We start from the raw sequence: 25729 nt of genomic DNA on the forward strand, positions 1-25729 counted from the left end.
GTCCGTGTTTGCTGTGGGCGGTGGGCATGGCAAATGGGTCCTCGCCAGGTTTGCTTGCAGGTTGAAATGAAATAGAGAAAGGTCAAAAGTCGTTCTTGTCCTTGGAGCAGGGCTCACCTCAGATGCTGCCTGAATTGCTCGTTGGTATTAGAATCTAGGGAGGCAAAGGCCATGAGGACCTTAGCTCAACTTAATACCTAAAGAAAAAACCATCCCCTCAAGGTCATGTGTTACTGTGAGAATTTAGTGCATTAAGAGGACAGGAGGAAAAAAAAAAAAAAAGAGGACGGGAGGTCGTGTTGATGCCATAGTTGTTGAATTTTATTGTATCTATTGTTATTTTTTTGTCTTTTGGCCACGCTGCGCAGCATGTGGGATTTGAATTCCCTGACCAGGGATTGAACCTGAGTCCCCTGCATTGAAAGTGCAGAGTCTTAACCGCTGGACGACCAGGGAAGTCCCAATAGTTGCTGAATTATAAAAGGAGATCAAACTCCTGTTATCTCAGCCTTGCTCATGACTTGACTTGGTTCTAGGATTTTGCCGAGCTTGTGAAAATGCCAGGCACTTTTCCATTTGACTCTTGCAATACTCCTTCAAATGAGGAGCACTTTTTTTTCTTTTTATGGATAAGGTCTCAGATCCAGAGAGGTTCAGGCATTTGCCCAAGGTCACACCACTCAGGGCAGAGCCCGGGTTCACAACTAGGCTTATCTTGATCTCCAGGGGAACCTCAGGTCAGGCTCTGGGGGGTGGGGGGAGTCGTCCTCTCTGTACATGGTTGCAGTGAGGCGGGGAACTCAGAGCTGCAGACCCAGCCGCTGGCTCATATGTGCTCAGCCGGGGCCCGACGTGGGCACCTGGGAGGGCATTGGAGCGAAGAGGCAGGGCATGCCGGGCACCTGCTCGGCTAACACCTGGCCCCCGGTCCTGGCTGCTTCTCCAAGGGCAGTGCTGTGGCTCGGTGGCCTGTGATGTTACCGTGTGAGCGCTTCCTTAGCTGTGTAATAGGAGGTCACATGGGAAGTTGTGTCTCTCTGGAATCAGTAATTAGGTGGCTTCCACCCTGTGAGGGGTGTATCTGGGGCGATATGTGGGAAAGATTGGGGTGCATGACAGAGGGGCCTCAAGGAGGTCGTGGAGGGTGAGTCACTGAGCAGGGCAGCAGGCGCAGCTATGGTGTTTGGGGCAGTGGGGCGTCTCCTTGCCTCTCTTAGGCAGGACCAGGATGGAGGGCAGGCCGCAGGTCCACTGGATGCCGAGAAGGGAAGTCGTACACGAGCCAGCCGGCTGGGATCCAGTCTTTCCACCCTTGGAGGTTCCTGGCTGCGAGCACTGCGGGGTACATGTTGGGGAGTGAAGCTGGGGCCCTGGAATAGGCTCAAGCCAAGGTGGGTCTCCACCTGAGCGAGCTCTGTACATTCCACCCCTGCCAAGAGCCCGCAGACCCGCCCTGGGATTTGGACACTTATGTCGGAGCGGTTCAGGTCAGGTGTTAACCAGAAAAGCAGTGATTACTAGCAGAGATAAAACAGCAGTCTTTTCCGGCTTTACGAAGAGATATTTACCTTTTTTTTTTCCTAACCCTCTCTATCACCCCGCTCCCTGGTAGCTCAGATGGTAAAGGATCCACCCGCAGTGCAGGAGATGCAGGTTCGATCTCTGGGTCGAGAAGATCCGCTGGAGGAGTGCATGGCAGCCCACTCCAGTATTCTTACCTGGAGAATCCCGTGGACAGAGGAGCCTGGCTGGCTACAGTCTGTGGGGCTGCAGAGTCTGACATGACTGAGCGACTAACACTTTGACTTTCAACCTCCCCCATCCCCGGTATAAAGACAGAGCCTAGAAGAAAGAGGAAAAGGAGAAAGAACCCCTTACCAGTCCAAATCGCCTATAAGGAGGGAAAGAGATAATTTTGCATCATATATGGGGTTGGGATTGTAAATTGAGCTGAATGGTGATTGTAAAGCTATTAATTCTTCCCTCGGGGATAGGGAAGAAGGATTTTGATTAGCAGAGTTTAGACCGTAGTTGCAAGAAATAAAATCATCTCTTCTTTTCTGGTTGTATCAACAAGTTCAGATTCTTCATGGCACTGGACACAGATGAAGATAGACGGACCATTAATTGATGCCGCAGGCTAGAGCGTGGTCCGGGCCTCCTGCCAGGGGCACCCTCAGTGCTCATCTTCCATCCATCAGGTCAGGCACAGCCTGTGCTCGGCTGTAACATTAGACTTCAAGCCCGAGACGGTGACCACCAGGCTGACCTTTAACTTGATAGGAAGATCATCATCATTGACTGAGTTTCCATGGTTTTGATGTGTTTGATTGGTGATTTAAGATTGGAGGGAAGGAATCTGATTCTGTTTTTTTTTTTTAAACATTCTTGGGCTGTTCACCTCTCAGCCTCACTCAGTCATTTCTTTGGTCGGTCGGCCTGTCAGTAAATCTTCACAGAGTGCCTGCTCTGTGCCAGGTGGAAGCGCAGGGTTCTAGGCCATAAATAGGCATAGGCCGTAAATGAGACGAGCCAGCTCCCTTGTGGAGCTCACGTCCTCTGCCCACTCCAGTGGATCTTCTCTGACATGGATACTAAATCTCCATAATTTTTCAATTAAGCCTGTTCAGAGGCTTTCAGTAGCCCTCTGCTGACATGAATGAAGTCAGAATTTCTTCATCTATTAGCTGGTGCGTGTGTGTTAGCCGCTCAGTCATATCCAACTCTTTGCAAACCCAAGAATTGCAGCCCACCAGGCTCCTCTGTCCATGGAATTCTCCAGGCAAGAATACTGAATGAGTTGCCCTTCCTTCCTCCAGGGGATCTTCCCAACCCAGGGATCGAACCTGGGTCTCCTGCATTGCAGGCAGATTCTTTACCATCTGAGCCACCAGGGAAGCCCAGCCTGTGTGTCAAGAACCCTAAAACTTCCCAGCTTCCTCTCTCGCTGCCACTGCCAGACTGGAAGCTTCCCCTACGCTCGCAGTGGCTGGCTCACTGCTACCCACCTGTTCCCCTCTCTTCTCTTCCTCGGCGCTTCATGTTGGATGCTCTCTCCATGTCTTTCCATCTTTCCTCATCATTGAAGACCATCTCCAGTCTTCCTTCTATCATGAAACATTATGCCTGATGCCCTAGGCCACATGTGGCTGCTCCAGATTCTCATGCCTGCGACCGTCTCTACCAGGCTCTCAGCTCCATCTGGAGTCCTGCCGGGCACCAGCGGGCATCATCTGTTGCTGTGTGCTTACACGTCTATGCTTGGTATAAGCTGCTGGTGGCTGGAACCACTTCTTACTGACATTTTTATTCCGTGTAGTGTCTGGCACACAGTAGGTGTTCATTAAGTGTTTGTTGAGACGTGAGTTTTTTTTTGTTTCATGTATGAGCTCTTTTGCACCCAAAGATGCTGAGATGATCAAATAGCACAGTAACCCTGGGTTAGAAAACAGGACACTTTCCAGTCCCAGTTGTCAGTTCTCTGTTGTGTTCCTTCAGCGCAGATTGAAACTAGAATGCTGTTACTCCATGGTTTTAGCTGAGAAGTTTTTTTTTTTTTGAATAGACTTTGTATTTTGAGATAATTAGAGAATCACACGCAGTTGTAGGAAATAATAGAGATGCTTGTACATTTTGCTCAGTTTCCCCCAATGGTAACATCTTGCAAAACTGTGGTACAGTATTGCAATCAGGATATTGACAATGATGCAATCCCCCAATCTTGTTCAGTTCAGTTCAGTCGCTCAGTCATGTCTGACTCTTTGCAACCCCATAAATCGCAGCACGCCAGGCCTCTCTGTCCATCACCATCTCCCGGAGTTCACTCAGACTCACGTCCATCGAGTCCGTGATGCCATCCAGCCATCTCATCCTCTGTCGTCCCCTTCTCCTCCTGCCCCCAATCCCTCCCAGCATCAGAGTCTTTTCCAATGAGTCAACTCTTCGCATGAGGTGTCTGAAGTACTGGAGCTTCAGCTTTAGCATCATTCCTTCCAAACAAATCCCAGGGCTGATCTCCTTCAGAATGGAGTGGTTGAATCTCCTTGCAGTCCAAGGGACTCTCAAGAGTCTTCTCCAACACCACAGTTCAAAAGCATCAGTTCTTCGGCGCTCAGCCTTCTTCACAGTCCAACTCTCACATCCATACATGACCACAGGAAAAACCATAGCCTTGACTAGATGGACCTTAGTCGGCAAAATAACGTCTCTGCTTTTGAATATGCTGTCTAGGTTGGTCATAACTTTTCTTCCAAGGAGTAAGCATATTTTAATTTCATGGCTGCAGTCACCATCTACAGTGATTTTGGAGCCCCCCAAAATAAAGTCTGACACTGTTTCTACTGTTTCCCCATCTATTTCCCATGAAGTGATGGGACTGGATGCCATCATCTTCGTTTTCTGAATGTTGAGCTTTAAGCCAACTTTTTCGCTCTCCTCTTTCGCTTTCATCAAGAGGCTTTTTAGTTCCTCTTCACTTTCTGCCATAAGTGTGGTGTCATCTGCATATCTGAGGTTATTGATATTTCTCGTGGCAATCTGGATTCCAGCTTGTGTTTCTTCCAGTCTAGCGTTTCTCATGATGTACTCTGCATAGAAGTTAAATAAGCAGGGTGAGAATATACAGCCTTGATGTACTCCTTTTCCTATATGGAACCATTCTGTTGTTCCATGTCCAGTTCTAACTGTTGCTTCCTAACTTGCATACAGATTTCTCAAGAGGCAGGTTAGGTGGTCAGATATTCCCATCTCTTTCAGAATTTTCCACAGTGTATTGTGATCCACACAGTCAAAGGCTTTGGCATAGTCAATAAAGCAGAAATAGATGTTTTTCTGGAACTCTCTTGCTTTTTCGATGATCCAGTGGATGTTGGCAATTTGATCTCTGGTTCCTCTGCCTTTTCTAAAACCAGCTTGAACATCTGGAAGTTCACGGTTCACGTATTGCTGAAGCCTGGCTTGGAGAATTTTGAGCATTACTTTACTAGCATGTGAGATGAGTGCAATTGTGCGGTAGGTTGAGCATTCTTTTGCATTGCCTTTCTTAGGAATTGAAATGAAAACGGACCTTTTCCAGTCCTGTGGCCACTGCTGAGTTTTCCAAAGTTGCTGGCATATTGAGTGCAGCACTTTCACAGCATCATCCTTCAGGATTTGAAATAACTCAACTGGAATTCCATCATCTCTGCTAGCTTTGTTCATAGTGATGCTTTCTAAGGCCCACTTGACTTCACATTCCAAGAAGTCTGGCTCTAGATTAGCGATCACATCATCATGATTATCTGGGTCGTGAAGATCTTTTTTGTACAGTTCTGTGTATTCTTGCCACCTCTTCTTAATATGTTCTGCTTCTGTTAGGTCCATCCCATTTCTGTCCTTTATCGAGCCCATCTTTGCATGAAATGTTCCCTTGGTATCTCTAATTTCAACAGAATGATCTCTGTTCGTCTCCAAGGCAAACCATTCAATATCACAGTTATCCAAGTCTATGCCCCAACCAGTAACGCTGAAGAAACTGAAGTTGAACGGTTTTATGAAGACCTACAAGACCTTTTAGAACTAACACTCAAAACCCAAAAAAGATGTCCTTTTCATTATAGGGGACTGGAATGCAAAAGTAGGAAGTCAAGAAACACCTGGAGTAACAGGCAAATTTGGCCTTGGAAGGCAGAATGAAGCAGGGCAAAGACTAATAGAGTTTTGCCAACAAAATGCACTGGTCATAGCAAACACCCTTTTCCAACAACACAAGAGAAGACTCTACACATGGACATCACCAGATGGTCAACACCGAGATTGATTATATTCTCTGCAGCCAAAGATGGAGAAGCTCTATACAGTCAACAAAAACAAGACCAGGAGCTGACTGTGGCTCAGATCATGAACTCCTTATTGCCAAATTCAGACTCAAATTGAAGAAAATAGGGAAAACCGCTAGACCATTCAGGTATGACCTAAATCAAATCCCTTATGATTATACAGTGGAAGTGAGAAATAGATTTAAGGGCCTAGATCTGATAGATAGAGTGCCTGATGAACTATGGAATGAGGTTCGTGACATTGTACAGGAGACAGGGATCAAGACCATCCCCATGGAAAAGAAATGCAAAAAAGCAAAATGGCTGTCTGGGGAGGCCTTACAAATAGCTGTGAAAAGAAGAGAGGCGGAAAGCAAAGGAGAAAAGGAAAGATAGAAGCATCTGAATGCAGAGTTCCAAAGAATAGCAAGAAGAGATAAGAAAGCCTTCCTTAGTGATCAATGCAAAGAAATAGAGGAAAACAACAGAATGGGAAAGACTAGAGATCTTGTTCAGATTTCCTTAGTTTTATGTGCAGTTGTGTGTGTGTGTGTTTAGCTCTATAAAATATAATCAAATATGTGTGTTTGTATATTCAGTAGCACAGTCAAATACAGAAGAGTTCACTTCAGCTGCTCAGTCTTGTCCGACTCTTTGCGACCCCGTGAACTGCAGCCCCCCAGGCTTCCCTGTCCATCACCAACTCCCAGAGGTTGCTCAAACTCATGTCCAAAGAGTTGGTGATGCCATCCAACCGTTTCATCCTCTGTTGTCCCCTTCTCCTCCTGCCTTCAATCTTTCCCAGCATCAGGGTCTTTTCACATGAGTCAGTTATTCCCATCAGGTGGCCAAAGTAATGGAGCTTCAGCTTCAGCATCAGTCCTTCCAATGAATATTCAGGACTGATTTCTTTTAGGATTGACTGGCTTGATCTCCTTGCAGTCCAAGGGACTCTCAAGAGTCTTTTCCAACACCACAGTTCAAAATCATCAGTTCTTTGGCACTCAGCTTTCTTTATGTTCCAATTCCCACACTCATGCATGACTACTGGAAAAACCATAGCTTTGACTAGATGGACCTTTGTCAGCAAAATAATGTCTCTGCTTTTTAATATGCTGTCTAGGTTGACCTTAGTTTTTCTTCCACAGAACAATTACATCACAAATAACCATGCATCGGTTCTCTACGTCTATACATTTTTTTCAAGGACATTATATAATTAGAAACATAGAGGATGTGACATTTTGAGGGTTTTTCCCATGATTTGAAAAGTTTTAGGAGCTGAAATGAATAGCTTTTTCTTGGTGGTGAAATGGAATTCTCATCCTAAAGGACAGGGCACCAAATTAGACGTTTTTTTTTTTTTGGTAATATAAGAGATACTCTCTCTGAATGAATATGCATTTAGGTCCAAGATAGCATCTGACTTTTTCTTAATTATAAAGCTGTGTTTCCTGCTTTGAGGGGTCAGCTTGTGCCCCATTATCATGAGAGGTTTTGTAAACTGTGTGCAAACCTTAAGAAAGTACTCTTTGGATGATAGATTAAATATCGCCACCTTCTGTTCATTCTGAGAAGCACCATTGACTTTCAGGAGGCCATGTTGTGTCCTTCCTTTGCTTTTGAAAGACCATCGATAAATTCTCCCAGGTCATAGGCACTCAGCTATTAAAAATGTGAACATAGGATGCTTATTATAGGTTAAAAATAATAGTATTTTGTTTTTTATTCACTGCACTGTTTAAAAAGTTATCTCTGTGGCATGCGGTGAGCAGACTTAAGTTGAATTATTCAAGGTGCAGAAATACACATAAGTTCATGTGGCATAATAGGATGTGCTGTTTTATTTGCTATATGATACTGCCTAGTGTCCTATTAACTGCTTTATTTATGAAGCTTGTGGTAAAGAATAAGCCAGCAACTTTGGAAAATAATTATACAAAGCAGTGATATTTTTATAATTGTTGTTCAGTCACCCAGTCATGTCTGACTCTTTGGGACCCCGTGGACTGTCAGGCTTCCCTGTCCTTCACCGTCTCCTGGAGCTTGTTCAAACTCATGTCCACTGAGTTGGTGATGCCATCCAACCGTCTCGACTTCTGTCATCCCCTTCTCCTGTCTTAAACTTGTCCCAGCATCAGGGTCTTTTCTGATGAGTCGGCTCTTCCCATCAGGTGGCCAAAGTACTGGAGCTTCAGCTTCAGCATCAGTCCTTCCAATGGCTGTTCAGACCGATTTCTTTCAGGACTGACTGGTTTGATCTCCTTGCAGTCCATGTATAATAAAGCACAATTTCAAAAGCAAAACGTCTTTAGGTAATTTTAGAAAAGTTTTCCCCTTAAGATATTTTAAAATATCCTAATATGTTGATGTATGACAGAAACCCACAAAATTCTATAAAGCAATTATCCTTCAATTAAAAAATTAAAAAACATTTAAGGCATGAATATAAGTTGTCTTTAAAATAATATTACTTTAATATGTTTTTTCTTAATTGAGACTAAACCCTTTATTCTCATAGCATGCCTGGGGGGAAAGGGATGCTCTTTTTGTAAACTGGAGGCAGTGTGGCCAGGGAAGTTGTGCCCCAGCCGATGTCACATTGAGCCGACTCACGGAGCAGCAAAGTGAGGAGTCTGCCAGAGCCCCTGGTGGCCGGGACTTGCCTCTGCTGTTTTATTTTTCACTTCTCATACATTTTGCTTCTGTTATTTAATTTATAAACTTAGTATGTCTGGTTCGTAACAAAGACCAGAGGAGCATACAGAGTGGTATTGATGGGCGCCCCAGCCACGTGACACCTCTGTCTTTCTGCTGTGACAGCTGCTAAATCAGTGTAGCCTTCTGTTCATCTGTACCCTGCTTGATTCAACATGCATAAACATAACCGCACGTCTGTAGCTTGGTTCCTTTTACAAAAAGTGGGATACTTGTATGAATGCTATTGCTTTTCTCACTTCACATGTCTTGTGACGCTCCCAGTCTTCCTTCCTTCCCCTCCCCTCTTTTCTCTCTCTCCTCTCCCTCCCCCCAATATCTGTACATCTCTATGTGTGTCTGCCCACTCACTCTGTCTGACTCCTTGCGACCCCATGGACTGTAGCCCACCAGGTTCCTCTGTCAGTGGGATTCTGCAGCCAAGAATCCTGGAGCGGGTTATCATTTCCTCCTCCAGGGGATCTTCAAACCCAGGGATTGAACCTGACTGAGTCTCTTGTGTCTCCTGCATCGGTAGTCGGATTCTTTGCTGCTAGTGCCACCTGGGATGCCCATATGTCTCTATTTCTGTCTCTATCATTATCTCTGTAACCCTCGATCCTATTAGTAGTCCAGGGTATGAATATACCATAATTTGTCTAGTCATCGCCCTATGGAGATATTCATAGGCGTTCAGTTTTTTTTTAATATCAATTATTTTTTTTAAAAGGTTGCAAACACTTTTGGACATCCATCTTTGTGTGCTGGTATTTTAAATAGTGTCAGATTCTCACAAATAGGAGATCTGGGTAAAAGATTATGTTTTTAACTTAACTTGGCTTTATAAACTTTGATTTTTGTAAAGTATTAATATCCTCCCAATACTGCATTGTGGCCTAAAAACTGATACTTTTCTGGTGGCAAGTTCTCTGCCTGGGCTTTAGCCCTCTTGCCCTTTGTGGGCAGAGGGAGAGAACGGTCACCGAATATAGATGTCTAGGATATGATGGCCCTCTTAGTTGACTGTTAAGAGTGGAGTGTTAGCAATAATACATTTATTCTAGAAATCTGTGTGTTTCTCAGCTAAGGCAGGACTTGTCCCCTTCTTGACCTTAGTTACACAGGAGTACAGCAGAAGTTTACATCATGAATTTCTTCAAAGTCCATTACCGTTGAACCCCGTTTGCATTAAGAGCTGCCACTTCTTATGTATGAAGTTGTGGTGATGAATGTGATTTTAAAAAGCCCTCTCTGGAGACTGAAATAGGGTGGCTAGAGGAAGTGTCTCTGGAGACGTAGCACCCAGTGGGCCTCTCTCCCCCTCGAGGTTGAATTGGGTATCTGCGAGATTCCCCTAGGCAGATTGGAACGACGTCGCCCTTCCTCTAAACTGATGTGTTTTTTGGCATTCTAATACTAGAAGACCTAATCATTTCACTTAAGAGCTCTATGTTGCCAACTGAATCTGCCAGGACTCTTCTGCCAGCCAAGGCTGTCACATTTGGTGTTAAATTGGGACAGCTTGGCTCTACGGAATCCCACCCTGGGACCCGCAGAAGGCATCTCCAGATGGGCTTATCTCTAGGATGCTTCCCAGCTCAGAAAATGTTCCCATGTCGACAAACGGACATTGTTGAATGTAGGCTCAGCCCAGGTGTCTGTAGACACCCAGCCCAGCACAGTGGTCCTGGGATCGAACGCTTGTTTCTGCATGCCGTGTTGAATGTTCTTATGGATAGCCATGACGTGTTGTGATTGTTCCATGAATATCCTTGGTGACTGTTCTGTTTTGCTGCCCACTGCAGCTTAATGCGATGGCAAATCGTGCTGCAGGGAAAGGCTATGAGAACGAAGACAATTATTCCAATATCAAGTTTCAGTTTATCGGGATAGAGAACATCCATGTCATGAGGAACAGTCTGCAGAAAATGCTGGAAGGTAAACCATTTCCTTATGCACAGCACTGAAAAAAATGCAGTTAAATGTTTTGATGGCAAAGAGGAATAAGAGAGTCTCTTGATGTGAAAATTGTGCTTTACTATGACATTGTTCGCCGGGGTGGGATCAGCTGGGAAGAATTTAGGGACTCTTTACACATTTGACAGCCATTCTCTTATTTGTGGTGTCATGGTGGAGTGGCTCTGTCACGTGGCCATTAGCTGTCAGCCTCTCTCCCGTGGTACACGGAAGAGAAGAGTGTCTCCCTCGTACTGGTTTGGCCCACATGCAAGACCACGTGCAGATGAAGCAGTCCTGCCTTGAGAGCAATTGTCAACTGTTTGTGTATGGCCATGAGTTTCATAAACTGAATCCCAGTGCTTGAGCAGCCATTGGAAGGACGTTGAGGGTAGTGGTCCTGCTTTCCATCAGCAGCAGCCGCTGCCGCGGAACCCCTCCACCTGTCCCCGCCCCCAGCAGCGAGCACCAGGAGACACGTGCAGGCTCAGGGGGAGAGGAAGTCACAGAGCTGGGCTGTGTGATACAGAGCAGTTATTCGTGTGGCCACACCAGCCATAAACGAATCGCCAGGAATCATGTATTTCAAGCAAAACCATCTTCATCGACTGGTTATGCCCTTGTGAGCGTCAAGGCCCAAAGAGGAGTCCGTTGCCATGTCCACCTCTTCTAGCTCTTGTGGGAACTGAAGAGCAAGGGGAGGGTGCAGAACCCAGAGCCTTGTGCCTGGGGACCAGTGTGCGTGCGTGCTTAGTCCCTTTGTTCGTGTCCAACTCTTTGCGATCCCGTGGACTGTAGCCTGCCAGGCTGCTCTGTCCATGGGATTCTCCAGGCAAGAATACTGGAGTGGATAGCCATGCCCTCCTCCAGGGCATCTTCCCAACCCGGGGATCAAGCCCACGTCTCCTGTGCCTCCTGCACTGCAGGCGGGTTTCTCACCACTGAGCCACCTGAGAAGCCCACCTGGGGACCAGGAGAGGCTGTAAATGCTGTGCTGCTCCCGTGTCTAGGGGGTGATGCCCTGGGGAGGTCGCCTGCCTGTGAGGGAAAGGGGTGCGCGGTCCTCTCTGAAGGGAAATATGGGGCCTGGAGTGAAAAGGGACAAAGGAAATGCTGAATTACGTTTTTCTCAGAATACCCATCTGCTCTCAGTTATCTGCTTAATTTCCCTGCATAATAAGAGCAGGATGTAGTGAGAACCTAGAGGTGGGGCTGGAGGAACTTGAGTGGCACGGACAAGCCTGATTTCCATTGTCCTTCCTGGGATCCTGGGGTCATCTCGGTCATTATGGAACTTTAAATGCATCATGTACGTTCTTTGAGGCTCTGTTACCCTGCTGTAAAATGAAACTATTGAACTAATAATTTCTGTGGACCCATCTAACCCTGATGGTTCTGTGAGTCCACAGTTTGATGCCCCTGGTTGCAAATAGTTTAAAATGGAAACTTTGAATGGTTAGGGAAAAACCCTCTTTTTGCATCAGTAAAAAAACAGGGCTTCCCTGGTGGCTCAGCTGGTAGAGAATCTGCCTGCAATTCAGGGGACCTGGGTTCAATCCCTGGGTTGGGAAGATCCCCTGGAGAAGGGAATAGCTACCTACTCCAGTATTCTAGCCTGGAGAATCCTATTGACTGTATAGTCCATGGAGTCACAAATAGTCGGACACAACTGAGCAACTTTCACTTTGCATCTGTAGAATAATCATGGCTGTAGAGCTATCTCCATCTCTCCTCCATGTGAATTTTGTTGTGTCTCAGGTGACAGGAGGGCTTCCCTGGTGGTTTAGATGGTAAAGAACTGCCTGCAGTGCAGGAGATGTGGGTTTGATGCCTGGATGAGAGAGATCTCCTGGAGGAGGGCATGGCAACCCACTCCAGTCTTCTTGCCTGGAGAAACCCATGGACAGAGGAGCCTGGTGGGCTACAGTCCATGGGTCACAAAGAGTCAACATGACTGAACAACAGCAAGGGGTGACTTGAGCATGCTCTGGGCTTCGAGATTCATCAGCTTCTGGAGATTATTGTGGATGGTGTGCCTGTCCCTGCTATATGCTGTGCTTTTTAGAAGCTGGCAAACTGGACCAGCTCAGCACTGTTATTGATAGAGTAGTCTGATTTTAGTATGAAGAGTGTTCATGATCAGAATCTTTAAAAACGTATGCTTTTTAGTAATTTCATAAGCAGACTTTTGAGAATATGTATTTTCTGCTATATATTCTCAAAAGAAAAAATATGTCTTCTTCAGGGTTTCCCAGGTGGTGCTAGTGGTAAAGAACCCACCTGCCAGTGCAGGAGACATGAAGAGTTGTGGGGTCACAGAGTCAGACACGACTGAAATGACTTAGCACGCACGCATTTTCTTATATGCATAAGGCGACTCCCGAGAGTGCTTGTCACACGGCAGTCTGGCTTTTGTTTTAAAAGGAGCATTTACTTGGTTTCTTGAGGAACCTTGTCTCCTGCCCTCAGACCTGTGGTCTGACTTGCTGTTTTTCGAGGCCCAGCAAACTGATGGAGTTCCGGAGGGAGGGCGGCCTGTGTTTCTCAGGGGACCATGGTTCTTCTGCACCACTTTCCCGGCTCTGTCGGCCCTGTAAGTGAGATGGCTCTCTGGATGCCTTTCAGGGGACTTGACCGATGTCCAGCTATCTGTTTTCACCAAGTAAATTATAAACCACTCATGGAGGCTTCAGCTGATGAAGTGATGCAATCAGACCCACTTTTTGAGGCTTTTTCTCCTTCCAATAGTTGTTGTGACATCAAAGAGACTGGGAGATTTGTACTGTTGCTCACTTGGTAGGAAAGGGAAGAATGCGTTTCTTTGATGATTATTATCTTCTTCTCTGGGTTATTGATATTACCAGAATTGATTCTGAATAACAGAAATGAAACGTTGTTTTGCATTCTGCCCCTATATGGCCCTGTCTGTGAGCAAGAGCGGCAGGAGATTTCGTCAGAAACTGAACTCCAGGACCAAGTTCACGTCTGGTGTGGGTCCTTTTACAGAGCTCATTGATTGAATGTTAACTTCCTTTCAAAATAACTTAATGTGTTTGGCTGCGCTGGGTCTCTGCTGCTGTGAGGGCTTTCCCCTGGTTTCAGAGAGCGGAGGCTGCCCTCTAGTCTCACTGTGGTGGCCTCTCTTGCTGCGGAGCGCGGGCCCTAGGACACGCAGGCTTCGGTGGTTGCGGTTCCCAGGCTCTGGCGCACAGGCTGCTTAGTTGTGGTGCACGGGCTTCGTTGCTCCACAGCAGGTGGGACCCTCCGGGATCAGGGATTGAACCTGTGTCCCCTGCACTGGCAGGCAGATTCTCTACCACTGAGTCACCAGGGAAGCCCTTGAATGTTAACCTTGGTTTCTAAGTTCTTACCCCAAACTGTCTTGTGGCATTCCCACCTCCCAGTGAAGAAACCCCTTCAGTTATGTAGCAGTTGTAACTGAGTTAAATATGAAGTGCTTTTCACAGAGCCTTTCCTTACTTCCCTCAGTATGACACTCTACGGATCCATCCCTGTTGCTGCAAATGGCATGATTTCATTCTTTTTAATGGCTGAGTAGTATTCCATTATATACGGAAAGTGCTTTTCACAGAACACATCTGGCTCCAAGGTTCCCGTGAAATATTTCTCTCTGCCCAGAGTTAATGTTGCAGGTCTCAGCCCCACTGTCCTTTTCATCTGATACTTTTTTCCCCCTCACCTCCTTACTTCATGACATGATGGCTTGTCGGGAGCCAGCGTGAGGAATTCCACCCGTGACAAGGTCATGCGGCAAGAGCTCTGATGGCAAGGCTAATCAGACCTCAGGTTTTCCCCCTGGAATTTCCTGAGCATCCACCGCCCAAAAAATAAGAATCTGCCTCTTTTTCCACTCTTCTGACATTCTCTGGAAAAAGTCAACTCAGGGCTTTAGTCTTCTGCATTTGAAAGAGTGTTTCAATCCAAAAACCCCTCTGATGGCTTTCTAGCCTGCCTGCAGGACTCGTACAGCTGTGCATGTGATTGTTTGAGGCCTCCTGACCGCAGGAGGCACAGGAAGCTTAAAACATCCTAGGAATGTAAGGGCTTCAGAGGAGTCAAAGTCATTAGAATAGGACTGATTAAAAGTTTCATTTGTTGAGCCAATACTTGCTGCCAAATTTTCATATCCTTTATTTTTAGATATAGTTGGTATATAGAAAAATAAGTAGTAGACCTGGTATTAGCGACATTAGATCTTTGAGTTAAGTACCTTCTTTGTTATAACCCACTGTGCCTTTGTTCTACAGAGATGTAACTTTAGCGCTTTAAGGAGATGCAGATTAAAGAAAAACACTTAGGGGAAACGAAATTAACATTCATTAAGAGAGCCAAAAAGTGTTAACAAGCCTCTTGGCCAAAAGATAATGTAAATCATTATCTTTTGTATACAAAAAGATATACAAAAAGAGTCTGGGCTGCTAACACTACATAATTTTGTATTACCCATTGATCTCTGTATAATCAAAAGTATAAAAGGCCTTGAAGGACAATAGAAGGGGAGCTAGTTGCTGGACTGGTTTCCCCCGTGTCTCTTTAATTTCAGGCTGAATTTCCATCTGGGGCGCGGAGGCTCGCCAAGTCTACTTACTTGCCCTGGCTGTTAAGACCCGCGTGAAAGGGAGCCTAAGGCGAGGCAGCCTTAGATATTCAAACGAGCGCCGGTGGCCCAACGTAGATGGTGCAAATTCCTTGTCTGGAATTTTATTGGCCTTCTGTGTAATCCAAGCTATTCAGCCCTGTTCCTCCACCTAATCTTTCTACTACACTATTGTTTCTTAGTCTAATCTTATATCAATGAATAAATAAGTCTTTCCTCGCCGACTCCGTCCACCACCGGGGCTGGACCCCGGCAATGGCTAATTCAACCTGGAAGTAAAGAAATATAAGTTAAAACCTCAAAATACCATTTTGAATTATAGTTTTAAAATTCAAAATTGAAAAGTTAAATTTATTTACATATTTAAATTGGAGAAGGAAATGGCAACCCACTCGCAGTATTCTTGCCTGGAGAATCCCCATGGACAGAGGAGCCTGGGAGGCTACAGTCCGTGAGGTTGCGAAGAGTGGGACGCGACTGAAGCGACTTACCACACATGAACTGCTTCCTTACGGGTGGCTTCTCTTAACCCCTTTATTCAAGAGAGGCGAAGCAAGCGGGATTTCAGAGGCAGGGAAGCGCGTGCCCTTGTGGTGTGGTCTGTGTCCACTCAGCACAAGGTCATCAGACATAATTTAATAAACCACAGGCCGGGCCGGGTGGGGGTTTTCTCAGCAAGTTGTTTGACAGAGGTACAAGCCTCAGCCTGACAGCGATCAGATGGGAGCGGGGTCAGAGCACGGGGACAAAGGCCCGGTGCCCAGTCAGCAGTTGGGACAGTACTACAGAGAAGGGCTGTTTATAAGAGTCACTGGAAACAACTGGGATCTTTATAGCAGGCCCCAAGTGGTAACCACTTTTGTCATTTGCCCTGGAATTGGGGGCAGTGACGATGGAAAAAGTTTTGTGGTGAAATCAGCTGGCCCCAGAGACATCTGATCTCTGCTTCTCTGTGAAGCCCGATTATTTGGAACCTTTGTTGGGAATGAAGGGACTATTGAAAGCAGGGAACTTGGAGTGCATCCCAGGAGGCACCGCTGCAGTGGGTACTGTGGGCTCATGACCCCTGCTCTGGTGGCCCCACCAGGGGGTCTCAGGGGCACTGAAATCTAGAAGGGAGCACTCCCCCAACACACCTGGCTCCAAGGTTCCCATGAAATATTTCTCTCTGCTCAGGATTAACGGTGCAGCTCTCAGCCCACTGTCCTTTTCATCTGATACTTTTCCCCCTCACCTCCTTACTTTATGAGATGATGGCTAATTCATCCTGGAAGACATGGTAGAGTTCAACCTTCTATATTCAAATTTTTCATTTTTAAGTATTTTCTGTAGTATTGCCTACAAGTTTATGCTATGAAGTTCTACCATATACGAGCTAATAAAAAACTATAATGGTTGATCTTTTTTTCGGTTCTCTATCTTCTGACTTTCCCCCAGTATTAAATTCCTGAGATTACTAACCGATTAGATGAGAAGCAGCCAGTAAGATGTGGCTGAAAAACCTGGTCATTGTCCCTAGGACTTGCCCAGTGAGGTTTGCAGTGAGTGTTCTGTTAGAGCAACTGGGCTTTGCATCAGGCTCCACTGGTTATCAACTCATGGTTATTTGGCAGAAAGAAATCCATCAAGAGTGTGACCCTTGCTCTCTGTGTTGTAAGAGGATGTATAATGTGGCCGTGAGAGCGCTGGATGGCAGTGCCTGGGGTAGACAGTAGGACCACAAGCACCGAGGCAGAGAGGAAAGAGCATGACCCTTTCGGGGGGTGTGCATTGTGACCAGGATTCCTGCTCAGGGATTCCCTGGCTGAGTGACCAGGGATGACTTAGTAAACCTCTTTAAGCCACACTTGCCAGTCTGAAAATTGGGAGCGAACATACCCTGTCTGGTGGACAGTGGATGCAGAAGAACCCAGCACAGTACCTGTTTATGGTAAATACTTCATCACTAGGAGCTACGTAGTTATCTCAGACACTCATCTGTAAATCAGACAGTTACTGAGAGTTTTCTTTATGCTGGGCATTGGAGAGAAAAAATGTTTCCTTTAGTAATACAAAGTGACTTTTGATGTAGGGCAAAAGTCAAGGTGGGAAGAGAAGATAATGCTTGCTTACAAGTGATCTCCCTGAGGGCTATCCTTGGGTGAGTCATATGGTGGGATGTTTTAATTGGATGTCAAAGCCAAAGACTTTGCCTCTGGGTGACTTTAGCAAAGGAAAGGACAAGAGAACAGATTTAATGAGAGAATGGCTATTTTTAATCCTAATTATGCTTTACCTTGATGATCCCCAGGACAATTCAGATGAAACATTTTCACCCTCGGAATTATCATTTCTGTTTTGTTCATCTTGACAGCTAGTTTTTTTGATAACTAAAACATTTACAAAAGGAACACTTGGAAAAGAAAGTGTCTCCCATAAAACTAAAGATAGACATGATTCATATTAGGGAGTACGCGAGCAGTTTTTCCATAAGGCTGTGATTGAGATTAGGCAATTCAGTCTCTGCTTGCCAGTGACAATGTGGTTTCAGACTCAGTGAGCGTGTTGGTCCTGGCAGTTTTATGGAAAGATTCTCCACTCGTTATGTCCCCAGCTACACATGCTGCTTTTTTTTTTTTTACCACTTCTGTTATTTGCTGCCAACATCTTAATCTTATGTGATTCGTGGCCATCTCTCCAGCATCTAGTCACTAATATCTTATATCCACCCAGCTTCCCTGCTCTCAGGGCGCTTCCTTTTTCTAAACTAGACTTCTCTATTTCCATCTGTCTTACATTTCCTATTTTAGTCTTTGTCATTCCTTAAGCCGCACCTGCAGCTGAGTCCCGAATTGAGGTGGCCCATTTACTTTTCAATTTTAGATCTTAGAGACAAGAAAGACTGTTCCACAGGGCTGGTCCCCACCCAGCCGCTCTGGAGAAATGAGCTTCATGTAGGAAATGGCAAAGGAAGATCACCAGAGGTTAATTTTATCCCGAATAAATTTCCTATTTCCTCAGGTACCATAATAATCTATCTTTTCTTTTTAAATGTTGTTTTTATGCTTGTGGGGTATGTATAGTTACCCTGTTCTATATAAGACCAATGTCACTAGACCTGGACATTAAACTCCCTGTTAGTCACAGTTCTCTGTGATCCGGGCCGATGCCTGCCTCTGAGGTCAACTGAAATGAACTTTGTTCAGCAAAATGGTTTGTCATTATTGGTTTGGGTTTGGCAACAAGGGTGAATGGATCAGTATTTCTGCCTTATCCTGAGTTTATCTAAACAAACCCACCAGTTTTACATGTGAAAATTCAGGCGCCAACTGTTGGAGTCTCCAGTGTACTCCCCATCTGACCACCTGCGGGCTGATTGCTTTCAAGAAGCACCCCTCAGCATCTGAGGGCGACCACGCTCTCTGAAAAAAATGCATGAAAGCCGGGGTGGCTGTTCCACCGAACATCCCCAGTTTAGATGTAACTAAAAGCAGACGTGTTAAACAGGGAGCCGTCCTCAGTGTGGAGGGAAGCAGCAGCTGGCCCCCTGGCCGCAAGCTCGGTGAGGAGGCGGCCTGGGTATCCTCTCCCGGGGCGCCTTTTAGGGCCTTGTTCTCTGAGCCGGCCGGTCCCCTCTTGCCTGTTGGCACAGGCCGCTCCCTTAGCTGGAAAGCCCGATATGTTTATTTTTAAACGTGCTGTCATTTCCACACCTGGTGGGAAGAGAAGGCGCAAGGGATCATTTGTTCTTGGACTGAGCTTCAGGGTTTGGACACCAGGACATCCCTCCCACTCCCTGGACTTTTTGAAATGGAGGCGGATGCCAGCCAGCCCTGAGCGCTTTCAAACACCCAGAAAGTCGAGCTGGTTCAGTGAAACAAACGAACGTTTGCCAGTCAGCGTTATCTGTGGAAGATTTAAAGGCCTCAGTGTGTCCTGAGAATGCTTGGTGGAATGTGTGTATTTTAGGATGGAGTTGAACGCTCTGGGTCACGGCCAGGGCTGGACAGATGGACCAAACGGCAGGCGCCCGCGGGAGGGGCTGCATTGCAGAGGGTGTGGGGATGTCCGTGCGCCACGCGGAGGGCGCGCGCGGTACTGCTGCCGACCCCATCCTCAGCTCTGAAGACAGATCCGCTCCCAGCCCACCTGACTCAGGGCCGCACGCATTTTTCAATTGCAGCAGTTTCGGTGCCTGTCTTCAAGCTGCGTATGTACATAATCTCCCAAGGTCATGGGGAAGGTTTTCCCGGGGGCGCCGTGGCAGGATTGTTTTATGGCACCAACTTCTGCACGTGTTCCTGTCTTAGAGATGCTCCTTGGCCCAGGTGTGAGCCAGCCATCCCTGCCCATCTCCCCTAACCGACTGCCCCTTTGCCACCTTGCAAAAGGCAACACCTTCATACTTATCATGGTGCATTATTCCACAGTGCATGAGAGGGTGCGTGCTAAGTCGTTTCAGTCTTATCCAACTCTTTGCGACCCTATGGACTGTAGCCCGCCAGGCTCCTCTGTCCATGGGTTTCTCCATGTGAGAATACTGGGATAGGTTGCCATGCCTTCCTGCAGGGGATCTTCCTGACCCAGGGATTGAACCCGTGTCTCTTATTTACATCTACTGCATCGGAAGGTGGATTCTTTATCACTAGTGCCACCTGGGAGGCTCCATGGTGCATGAGAGGGCACACAGTTTTAAAAATCAATGGAGAGGCATGTGTGCAAAAACTTGAAAACTGCAAATCAGGTTAATCTTACGTGAACAAACTGAATCGCTGCTGGTGGAGACGGGGCGGCACCATGGTGTCAGACAAAGGGACAGTGCCTTGAATCAGAATGAAGCCCATTTCTCATGCTTGGTGTCTAGCTCAGGGCAGGCTTTTGGAAGGAAGAATTCGGAATCTTGGCTGAAGATATTCATAATACTGTTTTCTTATGAACTTTTTTTTTTTTTTTTGCTGGGAATCTTGGTGTTATTTCATCACCACTGCCATCTGTGACTCAGTTTAACTGTTATACTTGTGCTTTTTGTGTGTGGTTCTTATGTTGCGGGAAATATGAGTGAACCTTCTGTTATCTGGCATATTTGAGGGAAGGGCATCTAATAAATGGTTGTTAACAGTTAATATGTATTACAAATGCACAGTGCTTTTAAAGACAACAAATTTAAACCTGGGAGTTTAGAGCTGGAAGGGCACTTAGATATAATTTAGTACACTTTCCCTATTTTAAACATGAAGAAACCAAAGCCCAAGGAAATAAACAAACTCGATGCCCATTATTTAATTTTCCTTGATTAACTTATAGGATTCCTCAAAAGAGCTTTATAGGTACGAACCCCGTGAACTTTGGAACGTCATATTTATGTTGTAGTCAGAACACTGAGCCGTAAAGCTTTTTCATGCTTCATGTTAACTAAAAGAGCAGCTCTTGAGAGGAAACCGCCTGTGATGATATTATAGAGGTGTTTACACACCTGCCTTAGTTTTGTAAAACACAGGTATCTTTGGAATCCTGGATTATATTCATTTTCAATCAAAGGTAAAACCCCTAACTAGATGCTCTAGAGGTGTTCAGAAGTCTCATACTTAAATTCATATCCTTTACTCCCTTTGAGTGAGGGTTGCTAGCAGGAGGAGTTTGATAATTTCCATTTAAGACTTTTAGGACAGTTCTTGGTGATAGACTTCTAGTTGGGAAGGTGCTGGAGTTCATTATTTAAGTCTTTTCCTCCAGAGCACTTGTACTCAAGTGCTCCTTGGTGGTCCACTTTAAATGTTAGCTGGAAGAATAAATCTTACTTTTACTATGGCAACATTAAATGATTTTTATGAATATTAGAGTTTAAACTTCACAAATATAATACTTCTAAACAGATGCAATGTCCCCTGTGAACAAAGAAGAGAGAGAAGGCTTACTTGGAACTGGTTCAGTGGAATGACATTTAGCAAGCTTGGGCATTTATCTTGACTTCTCCAGAAAATGGCTACAATGAAGGAATCATTAACAGACTACCTGCAAATATGATCACATGTACAGTGAAAGACCCCTGTATTTTGCTTCTGTAACACAGTTTATCTTGCAGTGTGTGAACTTAAATCTCCCTCCATGAGTGATTTTCTGTGGGGACTGGAGAACTCTGGCTGGTTGAGGCACATTAAGGCCATCATGGATGCAGGAATCTTCATTGCAAAGGTATGCGATTGCAGAGAACAGACTATGGGGTAGAGCAGTGCACTGAGATACCGGACAGAGATCTGGTTCCCTTCCATGAACTCCCCCGTCCTAAGCTGGACGATACCTGGCTCGGGGAGCTGGCTTTGCAGACCTCCATGAAATCTGCCCTTTGAAGACGGGATTTTATGAAAGATAGGATGATGTTCAGTTGATAGTGTATCATCAAGGCAATCAACTGGTAAAATACTTTCAGAGCAATCTGAAAGTAGTCTTCAATTATGCTTGGTTCTGGGTGGAGGAAAGAATATTTAAAAAATTATTAATGATGTTTAATTTTCTTATCTTCATTTGAGCAGGACCAATAGTCAGTTTGCTTTTAGAAATTAGGAAGTAGAGAAAAGAAAAAGGCAAATAACCATTCATGTTAGAATTACTTACTTACTTCTTGTCCTTTAACATTTTGTAAAAAGAAAAATCAGTATTGGAAAATGAATGAATGAAACATTATGAATAATTCAGGCACTAAAAAAACCTACAAAGATGAAAGTTTAAGTTATCCACCCCCCCCCACACACAAAAAAAAGTTATCCCAAAGCCTACCACCTAGGAAAAAACCCCTTCATTAATATGGATGAACATTATTGTAGACATCTTTCTGTATATAGATAAGATATAAATATTTTTATAAAATTGGGACTATATTAGTTTAAAATAAAAGCATAAAATTTACTTTGTATTTAATGGATAAAAAAGAAACTGAAGTAAACTGGGAGGAATTATTGAGCTTTCACTATAAATGTTTTCCACCATAGAAATAGTATTTCCTAAAAGATACTTCTAAGGTTAACAATAGAGATTATTAACAATAAATTAACAAATTGTTTTTTTTTAATTGGAATATACTTGCTTTATAATGTTGTGTTAGTTTCTGCTGTACAACAGAGGAAAGAATTTTCTATCAAAGAGTACATCCAAATGTGAGTCACCAGAGTGACCCAGGCTCCAGGCTCCAATCTTAGCAAACAGCTCCCCTTTTTTCAGCAATGGCATAAGCAAACGTCATGTTCCTGACCCTGGTAGGTAGATTCCGTTCTGCCAGAGGAAGATTTTGCTGTAACTTTCATACAAGCTATTTTTAAATGCATTGTCTTATTTTGTTTTATGGTGTTTTTTTTTAAATAAATCCCCCTCAGATTTATTACCTGAAGACAAACATCTTTTCTGATGACATGGTATGCTCCCCTTTATTAGATAATTCATTATTTAACAAATATTTATTCAGTGCCAGGCACTTATGCTTGGCTTTTATTCTTTTCTCTCTAACTTCACTGTTTCAGTTTATAATTTTTGTCTTTTCGTTTTTGAGAATGATTGTGGCCAGCCGCAGCTCCAGAATTTCAGTTGGAAAGGCTTAAGGTGGAAGCTGGGCGGGGCCCAGAGGGGTAGAAGGTAGGCTAGGAGACATTTGTACAGGAAACCTGCTTGTATGAAGTTCAGCAGCTGGGCTCCTGGCTTCCGGATAGAAGGGAAGTGATGCTTTGGTGACCAGCCCAAACTGCTCCTTGGCTCCACCCTAACTAGATGGGTATGTGCATCCTCAATAAATGCAGGAACAGGGTTGGGTACTGATTTTTCTTTTTTGCCTGGAAATCTTTTTTTGATTCTGAATACAAAACTGAACCTAATCCTGATGATTTTTCCTGTTGATTGCCATCCTTTGTGACTGCTGATGCTGTTTTTCAGGCAGTTTCAGAGGAAGGGGCCAGTGTGCTTGTTCACTGTTCTGATGGCTGGGACAGGACCGCTCAGGTGTGCTCGGTGGCCAGCCTCCTTCTGGAACATCACTACCGGACTCTGAAGGGCTTCATGGTGAGTGCGGCCACCTGGCCACTGTCCCATGCACGCTGTGGCTGGGCAGAATGGACTTCTGGCAACTATTAGCAACTCTTCTTCCCTCTTCATCAATGTTATTTTTCTGTTAGTAGGTCAGCAAGATTAATTAAAGGGGGAAAGGTGAAATAAGCTTGGAATAAGATGAAGTTCTGGGATTTGGGAGCCAATTCAAATCAATGCTATTAAAGGTGAATTTGGGGGCAAATATATACATTCAGCAGTTTGTAAAATAGTTTCTTACATCACTTGTATTATGTTTCAAGTTTGATATATATTTTCAAGTTTGAGGTTAACACAGGACTATAAAACAGAAAACACTTTTCAGAAAAAATATTTGAAGAAAAAAAGCTATAGGAAAAAGTGTTTTCACTTACTGCTTTTGTATTTCAAATAATCCTTCACAACTGTGGATGAGAATATTGAAAACATCAGTGTCTTGGGCTTCTTTCCTGGAATTGAGTACATTCTCTCCTAGATCTAGCACTTTTTAGGTATGCATCGGAACTTGATGCATTGCTTCAATCGTAAGATATCTGTGATATTTGTGTAGGTGTCTGGAAGGGTGAAGCTTTGGCTAAGCTGGGACCATTTTCTGAGAATGACTACAGGGACTTCCTAGTGGCTGGGAGCTTATCTGGTTTCTGCCTTTTTAAAAAAATTTTTTGACTGACATTTAAAATTTTATTTACTTTTGGCTGCAATGGGTCTTCATTGCTGAGTGGTTGGTCTCCTTTACCCCATCCTTCACCACTGGCTCTTTTTGATTCCTTCCCATTAAATTTATAGGTTTTCAAGGCAAAACTTAAACCATTTTTTTTTTTTTTAGAAAAGAGCTCTGGCTGTTTTACAGCATTGGTGATATTGACGGTATTATCCTATATAATTATTTTTTTTAATTCCAGGCAATTTGAGAGTATAAACTTGTGTTACATCTCTGACTCCACACCAGGGCTGAAGCTTTCAGTATGCTCCAAACCCTCCTCATTCTAGAATTCTTCTAAAGTATATTAAAGATCACTGGAAAACTTTCCTTAGTCTCTTGTAAAGAGGTTGGTATTTCATATACTGTTAGGCAGCATGGAGTATTGACTGAAAGTTAGACTTGATGGGGTGTGATGGTTCCTGGAGCTAAGTTACCAGGTGGCATTGACCACTTTCTAAAAGTGTGATCTTGGATGAGTAACCTCCTTGTTTCTCCCTCTGTAAAATGACAGTGCTAGGAACACCTCCTCCCCTTCACCCCTATGAATGAGATGGTACATGAAGCGATATGAACAGTGCTCGTCAAAAGCATTCTGGGTGATGGCAGTACATCTTCCCACGTCTACTCCCGTTTATTTCTCCCGCGGAAGACCTTCAGCTTCGCCCTACAATGTGCACCTGTGTATGGGTAGATAGTGTTCATTCATTTGCAGGTTACCAAGGGTAGTGAATTACGCTCCAAGAACTTTTGAATCCTTCAGAATTACTGGTCTGGTCTCTTACTTTCCCTCATTTGCTTCTCTCCATGATATTTATATTTTCTTATATAGGTGTTAATTGAAAAGGACTGGATTTCCTTTGGTCATAAGTTTACTCACAGGTAAGAAGTGTTTTAAAATCTTATGATTTTAAATTGTGAATTTAAGGTTGAAAAAAATTGTTTCTGAATTTGTCAATTGAGTGGGGAATAATAGCCTGTTTTCAAAACTGCCTTGGGTATCTTATTCAGAAAGTTAAATTTTTGTTATATATGTTGTATCACAGATAAAGAAGTTCTAACTTGAGAACTCTATTTACTGAGCAGAACTAACTGATGTTAATTTTTCCAGATGAGGCAGAGAAGTTGGTTCATTCATTGACCTAGAAAGGATAGGCTCGCTCTCCCTTCGACATGTATTTGACTTGGTAGATTATTCCATTTTTCGAAGTGCAAATATTCCCTGTAAGCTACACATTGTGAAATGCCTGTAGAATAGTTTCTCTTTGATCTTCTACCCTGGGAGTTAAATTAGGCTCATCCTACGGCATTTGTGTCATGGGTGAGGTCTGTGCCAGGTGTCTCTGGGGAGCTAAGGTGGGACAGCAGCCTGGGCTTTTGAGTCCAACAGGTCAAGCCTCAAATCCAGGCGGTGGCATTTACTGTGTGGCTGAGGGCATCAGTGTTCTCTGAGTGTTGGTCTCCCACCTGTGAAAAGGGGAGCCTTTCCCTATTCCCTGGGGTTATGGCAAGGGTTTTAAAACCATGTATGGGATTAGCCTACTAGCCCACCTGAGGGCTTTAAATAAACAGAAGCTACTGGCCTCCTTTGGTTAGTGTGGAGAGTAATGCCTGATGGGTGCTGTGCTGTCTTTAATCCCTGAATGTTATTAATACAGGTTGTAGCTGGTATGGGCTCATCTTTGGGGCTAAAATTTATATTTTAGACAGCATGCCGATAATTTAGAGGCTTTGATACACATTTTTGATTGGTTGAATGTTTTCTTAAATTCTAAATTTATGGAGCTGCTCATATTTATTTTTGTAGCCCATTAGTTTAGCATTTATTGTGGTGGTTTCCTGGATTTCTATTTCTATATTTTTCCAGGAAAGCACATGATTTGACTTTACCAATGAGAAAATTACCGGGGAGCCTTA

General features: G+C 44.5%; 1 protein-coding gene and 1 non-coding gene across 2 annotated transcripts in view; one reads left to right on the plus strand and one right to left on the minus strand.

Moving 5' to 3' along the window:
• MTMR7 (myotubularin related protein 7) overlaps positions 1 to 25729 on the plus strand; it is a 107155-nt gene that overhangs the window by 72636 nt on the left and 8790 nt on the right. Inside the window, exons 7-10 of the mRNA XM_040243153.1 lie at positions 10298 to 10430; positions 21128 to 21237; positions 22963 to 23088; positions 24645 to 24694. Of these exons, the coding sequence (XP_040099087.1) occupies positions 10298 to 10430; positions 21128 to 21237; positions 22963 to 23088; positions 24645 to 24694 (419 nt within the window). The remainder of the gene's footprint in view (positions 1 to 10297; positions 10431 to 21127; positions 21238 to 22962; positions 23089 to 24644; positions 24695 to 25729) is intronic.
• On the minus strand, positions 384 to 456 carry TRNAE-UUC. The gene has a single exon. It is a non-coding gene; the product is annotated as a tRNA-Glu (tRNA).

The sequence above is a fragment of the Oryx dammah genome, unplaced genomic scaffold (assembly GCF_014754425.2).
Source record: "Oryx dammah isolate SB20612 unplaced genomic scaffold, SCBI_Odam_1.1 HiC_scaffold_7, whole genome shotgun sequence".
Classification (NCBI taxonomy): domain Eukaryota; kingdom Metazoa; phylum Chordata; class Mammalia; order Artiodactyla; family Bovidae; genus Oryx; species Oryx dammah.